This window comes from Littorina saxatilis, linkage group LG16, assembly GCF_037325665.1.
Source record: "Littorina saxatilis isolate snail1 linkage group LG16, US_GU_Lsax_2.0, whole genome shotgun sequence".
Classification (NCBI taxonomy): Eukaryota; Metazoa; Mollusca; class Gastropoda; order Littorinimorpha; family Littorinidae; genus Littorina; species Littorina saxatilis.
The window spans coordinates 18,634,238-18,644,282 of NC_090260.1; the positions used below are offsets into that span (position 1 = coordinate 18,634,238).

The 10,045-nt window shown below is 43.9% G+C and overlaps 1 protein-coding gene across 1 annotated transcript; it reads left to right on the plus strand.

Moving 5' to 3' along the window:
- The first annotated feature begins 1,508 nt into the window (after nt 1-1,508).
- On the plus strand, nt 1,509-9,754 carry LOC138951492 (mucin-22-like). Its single transcript, XM_070323096.1, has 6 exons — nt 1,509-1,649; nt 4,407-4,475; nt 5,564-5,661; nt 6,355-6,651; nt 7,855-9,113; nt 9,624-9,754. Exons 1-5 carry the CDS (start codon nt 1,576-1,578, stop codon nt 9,066-9,068), a joined length of 1,752 nt encoding a protein of 583 aa, XP_070179197.1. The 5' UTR covers nt 1,509-1,575; the 3' UTR covers nt 9,069-9,113; nt 9,624-9,754.
- The last annotated feature ends 291 nt before the right edge of the window (nt 9,755-10,045 follow it).

The window sequence follows — 10,045 nt, forward strand, 5'->3', positions numbered from 1 at the left end:
AGTTTGTTGCAGTTGACCCTGCACAATTCGACCTATGATGTTTTAGTTGAACAATTTTGCCGTGACGTATTTCACAACTTCCTGTGTTACACAAACTCTGTGATGACCAATTTTGCCTTCACCCCTCCCATAGGGTGACGGATTTCACAACTATCTACAGATGAACAATGTTGCCTTCACCCCTCCCATAGGGTGACGGATGTCACAACTTCCTGTGTACACAAACTGATGACGTATTTCACAACAAAATGGTGCTGCCCATGGTCAACCTCGAAACTAACCGTATAGAATGGGGGCGTCCTCGCCCCCATAATAACTGTCTTTTCTCCAACCACCCTTCCTCTGTAACCCCCTTTTCTTCTGTCTTTTTCTTTACTTCGAAGTTGCTGTACTTATATGTTAATACTTGTCAGACAAACAAACAAACACACACACACACACACACACACACACACACACACACACACACACACACACACACACACACACACACACACACACACGAAGTGAGGAGAAGAATAAAATGATTGTTACTGCCACTGTTTTGCCTGTCGACTACATCAAGAAACACTTATTCCGCTGTGTGTGTAGCAGCTTGTAATTAAAATATGATATCACTAACCTCACAAAGGCTTAACACTTACGCTGTGTGTGTGTGTGGGTGAAACAGATCAACCTGCATAGATATTGATGTGGCTTTCTCCTCGTATGCAAAAGATGCCAAGGTGTAGTATCATGATAGTTGGTCTTTAATTGGTGCCATAACTTTTTGTCAGGTCGATGTTGAGGGCACCGTGAGCTAGGTAGAAACCAATGTTGATCCTAGAAGTGTGCCAAATAGCCAAGTGGATGGCCTTAACAATGTTTTAATGGCATAGAAAGTTTGAATGTATTGACACGGAAATGCATGCTTTACTTGGTGTACGGAAATCGGTCCAATAAATGTAAAAGTGTTTATTTAAGACTGGGCCTGTTCTCGCAATCTGTCATTTGAATGTAAAACAAGTAAACAAGCTGCAGTCAGACATATATTAACCAATGAGACACAGAGACAAAACAAGCCGAGTGTGAGCGCTTGTTAGAAAGTGTGTGTGTGTGCGTGTGTGTGTGTGTGTGTATGTGTGTGTGTGTGCGTGCGTGTGTGTGTGTGTGTGTGTACGTACGTGTGTACGTGTGCGTGCGTGTGTGTGTGTAAATGTGTGTGTATGTGTGTGTGTATGTGTGTGTGTGTATGTGTATGTGTGTGTGTATGTGTTTGCGTGTGTGTGTGTGCGTGTACGTGTGTTCTTGCGTGCGTGCGTGCGTGCGTGCGTGCCACGCGTGCGTGCGTGCGTGCGTACGTGCGAGCGTGTGTGCGGGCGTGCAAGCGTACGTGCGCGTGCGCGCGTCTGTATGCATGTCTCTCTGGGTCTGTGTGTTTGTTTGCCAAAGATGTCATTACGATAACAGGCTTATTGCATACTCTGTTTCCGGATATGAACGACTGACACTAACAAACTATCGGTGTTGATCAGATTATGCACAGTTGCTTTAGCCATCAGTTGCGCTTAGAAAACCGGGACAACTGCAGTAGGTATGGCTTCGCTCCAACTACTGTGTTCTCTACTGGCAGTCGTGGTCAGCTTGGCCATTGCAGAGAAATGGACAGGGTAAGTATCGTTCTGAAGCAGATTGACTGCCGACGTCCAAAAATCAACGATCGAAAAACTGTTTTTCTTTCTCATAGAACCTTTCATTGTAATTGACAAAACGAAAAGTATACAAGAACCAACATTCTTGTGAAACAATTACATGTAAAATGTAGCATTCACAAGAACCAAATATCGTGTGAATACTTGGTTTCATCAATGACTCAAATACTAAACTTTATTTTTGTTATTCTTGATTTTTTACATTTAGTCAAGTTTTGACTAAATGTTTTAACATAGAGGGGGAATCGAGACGAGGGTCGTGGTGTATATGTGTGTGTGTGTGTGTGTGTGTGTGTGTGTGTGTGTGTGTGTGTGTGTGTGTGTGTGTGTGTGTGTGTGTGTGTGTGTGTGTGTGTGTGTGTGTGTGTGTGTTGTTGTCTGTCTGTGCGTGTGTGTGTGTAGAGCGATTCAGACCAAACTACTGGACCGATCTTTATGAAATTTGACATGAGAGTTCATGGGAATAACATCCCCGGATTGTTTTTTTCTTTTTTTCGATAAATACTTTTGATGACGTCATATCCGGCTTTTTGTAAAAGTTGAGGCGGCACTGTCACACCCTCATTTTTCAATCAAATTGATTGAAATTTTGGCCAAGCAATCTTCGACAAAAGCCGGATTTCGGTATTGCATTTCAGCTTGGTGACTTAAAAATTAATTAAAGACTTTGGTCATTAAAAATCTGAAAATTGTAATAATTTGTTTTATATATAAAACGATCCAAATTTACGTTCATCTTATTTTACATCATTTCTTCATTCCAACAACATATAAATATGTTATATTTGGATTAAAAACAAGCTGTGAAAATTAAAAATATAAAAATTATGATCAAAATTAAATTTCCGAAATCGATTTCAAAACAATTTCATCTTATTCCTTGTCGGTTCCTGATTCCAAAAACATATAGATATGATATGTTTGGATTAAAAGCACGCTCAGAAATTTAAAACGAAGAGAGGTACAGAAAAGCGTGCTATGCAGCACAGCGAAACCACTACCGCGCTGAACAGGCTCGTCAGTTTCACTCCTTTATGCACAAGCGGCGGAATACGGTCATTGTGAAAAAATGCAGTGCGTTCAGTTTCATTCTGTGAGTTCCACAGTTTGACTAAATGTAGTAATTTCGCCTTACGCGACTTGTTTAACTTTGGCAATCTACCAACAGGCTTTTTTGGGGTATTTTATTCAAAGAACGTGTCATAATATATTAAATGAAACATTCACAAGTAGCCCACCGATGGTGTTTGCCGTAGTAAGACATACAAATATTTACAAGACTAATAAAGGAATACGAAATCATGTCCGTAAAGACCCCCCGCGGGTTAGGGGGAAGAATTTACCCGATGCTCCCCAGCATGTCGTAAGAGGCGACTAACGGATTCTGTTTCTCTTTTTACCCTTGTTAAGTGTTTCTTGTATAGAATATAGTCAATTTTTGTAAAGATTTTAGTCAAGCAGTATGTAAGAAATGTTAAGTCCTTTGTACTGGAAACTTGCATTCTCCCAGTAAGGTAATACATTGTACTACGTTGCAAGCCCCTGGAGCAAATTTTTGATTAGTGCTTTTGTGAACAAGAAACAATTGACAAGTGGCTCTATCCCATCTTCCCCCTTTCCCCGTCGCGATATAACCTTCGTGGTTGAAAACGACGTTAAACACCAAATAAAGAAAGAAAGAATGTCCGTAAAGAGTATGACTTTTCAATGATGATGCACACAGCCGGAGTCTAATACAACATGGACTGTATATAACATAACACTGGTACTTAGATTAGCATATCTGTTGAAATTGATTTCCAACAGAACTGGATCCTATTCGCACATTTTTAAATGATTTTGCATATTTTCCTTGGTCCTTAGGTCAGGGTAGTAGGGACTGAGGGTGGTGGCGAATCAGAGTGGTGGTGAGAGAGATGGGGGATCCTTAAAACTGCAATTGGCTTGAAACTAATCTGGATCCTACATGCATTCTTTAATTAAAAAAAATTTAAAAAAAAAGTAAGTTGTTGGAACGTTTGTTATTGACAAAACGATCCGTTACAATCACAAATGTATCGACCCGACGGTCCTTTAAGTGCACAGACACACTTCTTCTTCTTCTTCTTCTTCTTCTTCTTCTTCTTCTTCTTCTTCTTCTTCTTCTTCTTCTTCTTCTTCTTCTTCTTCTTCTTCTTCTTCTTCTTCTTCAGCGTTCCAGAATTGTCTGGTTACGTGTGAGCTCGTTTGCCCATTTGGGTTCCCCACACTATATTCTGAGAGCATAGTCAGCTCACTCCGCTTTCGTTGTCGTTGAGTAGGCATGCTGGGTATTTTCGTGTTGTCATAACCCACCGAACTCTGACATGGATTACAGGATCTTTTCCGTGCGCGCGAAGGGGGTTAAGGGGGTTACGTCACTAGCAGGTCTGCACATAAGTTGGCCTGAGAGATCGGAAAAATCTCCACTCTTAACCAACCAGGCGGTAGCGACCGGGATTCAAACTCACGACCTCCGGATTAGGAGGCCGACGTCTTACCACCACGCCACTGCGCCCGTCGCACAGACACGCAATAAGTAACAAGAACTTAGCTTGATGGAATTTTTGGCCGCTTGCTGGTAAACCACAGTCAAGCGAATTGAATCATTCTATAAGTTATAAGAAAGAGAAAATCTATTAACGCAGAGGGTTAAATTGCTGTTTAATCAATGTTTTGTTTTGTATTGTATTCCAGCAACTTGTGCTTTCGACCCAAGCTCCACTATCGGAAGACATATGAATGCAGATACAGGTTCAAGGGACGGTAATTATCAACTTTTTTTCTGATTGTTTATCCTTCAAGTCTGTATAATTGACACACCCGGAATTGTATGAGGAAATGTAACCATCAAAGCTATTTAATAGAATATAAAGGCATGCATGCACACAAGTATATAAGCACCTATGCTTCAGTTTCCCTTTCTTATTATTATTATAAGTTTAGAAAAGAGGTTCAAACAAAATATTGCGACACGTTTGTAAACGCAACTTAAAACAAGAGGCGAAGCCATCAAGGCTCACGTAAGAAATCGACAAACAGTAACACAAACTCAATCACTCCGTCACACATACACACACACACACACACACACACACACACACACACACACACACACACACACACACACACACACACACACACACACACAGAAAGAGCATAGGTGAAACTGTGCAAGAAATCGAGACACTAGATCTAGATCTGTCTGTCTGCATGTAGCCTACTTACAGGGACACGACTGCCAACTAGTCTCGGCCCGCTCAAAATAATAATGACCGAGACTTTCAGTACTTCCTTCGAGTGACGTCTAACCCTCTTACGTCATAATGTGACGTCAATGTAATGTGACGTCTTCAAATGTTGTCAATGTAATGTGACGTCTTCAAATGTTAGAGTTTCTACCACAGACATACACACGCACGCACATACGCACGCACGCACGCACGCACACACGGACGCACGGACGCACGCACGCACGCACGCACAGACAGACAAAGTTACGATCGCATAGGCTACACTTACGTGAGCCAAAAACCAAAATTATGCAATTGGGGGGTTGCACTGTACCAAACCGCGACAAAAGTTGGGCGCACAACGACGCACTGGTCTTATTATCCATTTTCAATTAGTGTTCAATGCGCGGGCCGTGCATCGCGTATGTTTGACCGAACCGCAACAAAAGTTGGGAGCGCAACGACGCATTGATCTTATTTTCCATGTTTAAATACAACCTTTCACACGATTCAGAGTGTCTAGCTTCGACTTGAACGCATATCAACATTCAAAAGATTAGCTTTTTGATATTATTCTAGAGGAAATAAGCCTGCTCAGTATTTGATTGTTGATTGTTCCAGGTGTTATGACTGGAAAACAGTGTACAAGAGTGACTATCGTTACACGGCGTACTGCTGCAAGGGCTGGACTCACTACGGCGATCGGAACTGTATCTTCCGTGAGTATTTACTGTTGTCGTGCTGCTCTCTTCATGTCGGCGAGTGCGTGAACACAAAGATACTCACACGCACGCACAAATGCACGCACGCTAGCGCAAGCAAGCACGCACGCACGCACTCTCCGACAGGCACACACACACACACATACACACACACACACACACACACACACACATAGACACACATACGGACAGAGAGACCAGATAGACAGACAGACATACAGATAGAGAGACAGACAGACAGATAGACAGACAGACGGACAGACACACACACACACAGACACACACACACCCAAACACACATACCCACATACACACACGCACACACACACACACTCACACACACACACACACACACACACACACACACACACACACACACACACACACACATTCACACACATAAACACACATACGGACAGAGAGACCAGATAGACAGACAGACGTACAGATAGAGAGACAGACAGACAGACAGACAGACCAACAGACAGACGGACAGACAGACACACACACACACACAGACAGACACACACACACACACACACACACACACACACACACACACACACACACACACACACACACACACGTCATCCCACACTCTTAATTCCAAACCCCACCCCCACCCCACTGCCAACATGCACTGACGGAAACAAAAAGTCAACTCTTATAAAAACTCACTGCACATTTCAGCGGTCTGCTGGCAACCTTGTCTGAACGGAGGAAGATGTGTCGCCCCCGACCAGTGTCGGTGCAGACCGAGATACAGCGGGCAGCAATGTGAAAAAGAAACCTACAAACATGCGGACTTTCCGTATTTCTTTCACCATTTCCACAACATGGACAAGTCAATGCCAGGCTCTCCGGACGAACCCCTCAACTCGCTTGTCAAAGCTAAGCCATGGGGGGTCACAGCCTGGCTTTCTGCAGTCTTTGGCGTGACTGTTCTACCTGACAGCTTCGGTATGGCTGGCACAACTTCCACCGACGGTAAGTGTATTACGACTTTGAATGTGTACACTACATTGGGGTGTGCACGTTAAAGATCCCACGATTGACAAAAGGGTCTTTCCTGTCAAAAATGTACAGGCATAGATAAAAAAAAAAAATGTCCACCAAATACCCGTGTGACTTGGAATAATAGGCCGTGAAAAGTAAATATTCGCCGTAATGGCTGGAGATTTACTGGCCGATGTGAATGCGTGATATATTGTGTAAAAAAGTTCATCTCACACGGCAGAAATTAATAGGTAAAGTGCTTAGAGAACGTCAAGCGCTATATAAATATCCCATATAAATAAAGTTAAAAAACAAAAGATTACTGTACTCACCGATACAAAGACGACACAAGACGATAACGAATTTTCGCTTCTGGAAGCTTCATCAGAAAAAACAAGAACACAAAAGACAACAAAAAGCAGACGCAACACGGAACGAACAAGGTTTGAAAGAAAATAAATAAATAAATAAATGTCGATAATTCAGTCCATACAGTACACCTGCACAGGACCGTAAGGGTCCTTACGACGGCATGTCTATCTTTCACGACTTGTGTGTGTGTGTGTGTTTGTGTGTGTGTGTCACTGTGTGTGTGTGTGTGTGTGTGTTAGTGTGTGTATGTGTGTTTGTGTGTGTGTATGTTTGTGTGTGTGTTTGTGTGTGTGTGTGTGTGTGTGTTTGTGTGTATGTGTGCATGCGTACGTGCGTGTGTGTGTATGTGTGTGTGTGTGTGTGTCTGTGTCTGTGTGGGTGTGTGTGTGTATGTGTGTGTGTGTGTGTGTATGTGTGTGTGTGTGTGTGTGTGTGTGTGTAATACAGTCGACATAAACAAACTATCTTTCACGACTTGTGAGTGTGTTTGCGTGTGTGTATATGTCTGTGTGTGTGTGTGTGTGTGTGTGTGTGTGCATGCGTGCGTGTGTGTGTTTGTGTGTGTATGTGCATGCGTACGTGCGTGTGTGTGTGTGTGTGTGTGTGTGTGTGTGAGTGTGTGTGTGTGCGTGTGTGTGTATGTGTGTGTCTATATGTGTGTGTGTGTGTGTGTGTATATGTGTGTGTGTGTGTGTGTGTGTGTGTGTGTGTGTGTGTGTGTGCTACGGTATACGTCGAGGTGAGGGAGGAAGTCTGTCAGCTGCCCATCCTACTCGAACAAACAAATCAGTGACTATTATTATTATCATTATGACACTGCAGCTGAAAGCAACGCTGCCGTAACGACAATTGGCGATACTGAGGACAACACTGCTGGTACTACTGCCGGCAACACCCCTGCTACCACGACAACCACCCCTGCCAGCGACACTGACACCTCGGCGACTGGTCTTGACAACACATTTGGCTCTCCCCTTTCAACTACGACCGACAGTGCTACCAACACTCCTACCAACGGGGCTGGCATCCTCGGCGATGTAACAACAAACGGACAAGACACAACTACAACTACCCCTACCACTCCTACCAACGGGGCTGGCATCCTCGGCGATGTGACAACCATCGGACAAGACACAACTACAACTACCCCAACCACTCCTATCGACGGGGCTGGCATCCTCGGCGATGTAACAACCATCGAACAAGACACAACTATAACTACCCCAACCACTCCTATTAACGGGGCTGGCATCCTCGGCGATGTAACAACCATCGAACAAGACACAACTATAACTACCCCAACCACTCCTACCAACGGGGCTGGCATCCTCGGCGATGTGACAACCATCGGACAAGACACAACTACAACTACCCCAACCACTCCTACCAACGGGGCTGGCATCCTCGGCGATGTGACAACCATCGGACAAGGCACAACTACAACTACCCCAACCACTCCTACCAACGGGGCTGGCATCCTCGGCGATGTAACAACCATCGGACAAGACACAACTACAACTACCCCAACCACCGCCTCGATGCCCAGGGACGGTAGCACCAGCATGCAACGTCTCAGCACTATTAGCATGCCCGCCTACATCGGCGGTGTTGTGTCTTCTGCTGGCAACTCTGGGAACGCTACTGTTTTCCCTGACACCCTTGGGAACGCTACTGTTTCTCCTGATACTTTTGGGAACGCTGTTAGTTCTTCTGACACTTTTGGGAACGCTACTGCTTCTCTTGACACCTTTGGGAACGCTACTGTTTCTCCTGACACCTTTGGGAACGCTACTGTTTCTCCTGACACCTTTGGGAACGCTTCCACTTCTCCTGTCAACGATGGCAACGCTACTGATCCTCCTGGCAACACCAATACTCCTGGCAACACGGGCACTGCAGGATCAACTGTTGGCGTCACGCCCAACAGTCTGAGCAGCACCGACGTACCATCTACCCCAGATGGAGACAGCATCAGTGTTGCTACGGCAACCGCTCCGATTGGGGACCTTGGGAACTGGACGCAGTCTGTTGTCTGAGCGAGCCATTATCAGCCTTCCGATTCCACGCTTCGGTTGGACACGGTCAGTATGTTGAACTGAGTATTTTACAGTGTTCTAGATGAGCGAACGTGTAGCCAAGACCTGTTCGCGTACCCGTACACGTCTTGGAGAATTGGTCTAGATGATGCTCACATTTCTCCAATGTTCCAAATGCAGTCATCCATTTTCCTTTACGTTGATTTCCTCATAGCAAGACGTGTACATCTTGGCAAGCGCGTGACATAAAAAACTAGATTTGATTACGTTAGCCGTACACGTTCCCGTACACGTGCTGATAAGTTCGTAATTATGGGTCGCAAACACCCCATACCATGAAGACAGTGTAGGTCAAATTACGCCGTTGTTTATTTACAAGTTTGATCATCGGAAGCACAGCTGGTAGAAATATGCTATCATATTCAAGGTTTGCAGATAATGTAAAGCAAAAACTTCAAATATTTATAGAGATACATATCTATGAGTCTCCGGATCATACACAAATGGAAGGTTTTTGCATACATTTGGTACTAATATCCATCTTTTCTGTTGCAGTGATCTTCCACCCTGGAATTATTCAGACGCGACAGAACTTGGAATGATTCTCCATATTACAGTTTCAATGAAAAATGTAATCCTTGAATAAAACGACAGGCATCGTGCAACACGACTTCTCTGTAAATTAACATTATTGTTTTGGCGACTTCTATGGTGGTCTTCTGATTTGACTGAGACTCAATCTTTTCAAGGCTTTTGATTTGACTGAGACTCAATCTTTTCAAGGCTTCTGATTTGACTGAGACTCAATCTTTTCAAGGCTTCTGATTTGACTGAGACTCAATCTTTTCAAGGCTTCTGATTTGACTGAGACTCAATCTTTTCAAGGCTTCTGATTTGACTGAGACTCAATCTTTTCAAGGCTTCTGATTTGACTGAGACTCAATCTTTTCAAGGCTTCTGATTTGACTGAGACTCAA

What these genes read in the sequence shown, in the direction of transcription:
- LOC138951492 (XM_070323096.1), top strand. Translation starts at nt 1,576, where the DNA reads ATGGCTTCGCTCCAACTACTGTGTTCTCTACTGGCAGTCGTGGTCAGC. An exon ending in ATTGCAGAGAAATGGACAGG is followed by an intron (nt 1,650 to 4,406) that starts GTAAGTATCGTT and finishes ATTGTATTCCAG; the next exon opens with CAACTTGTGCTTTCGACCCA. An exon ending in AGATACAGGTTCAAGGGACG is followed by an intron (nt 4,476 to 5,563) that starts GTAATTATCAAC and finishes TGATTGTTCCAG; the next exon opens with GTGTTATGACTGGAAAACAG.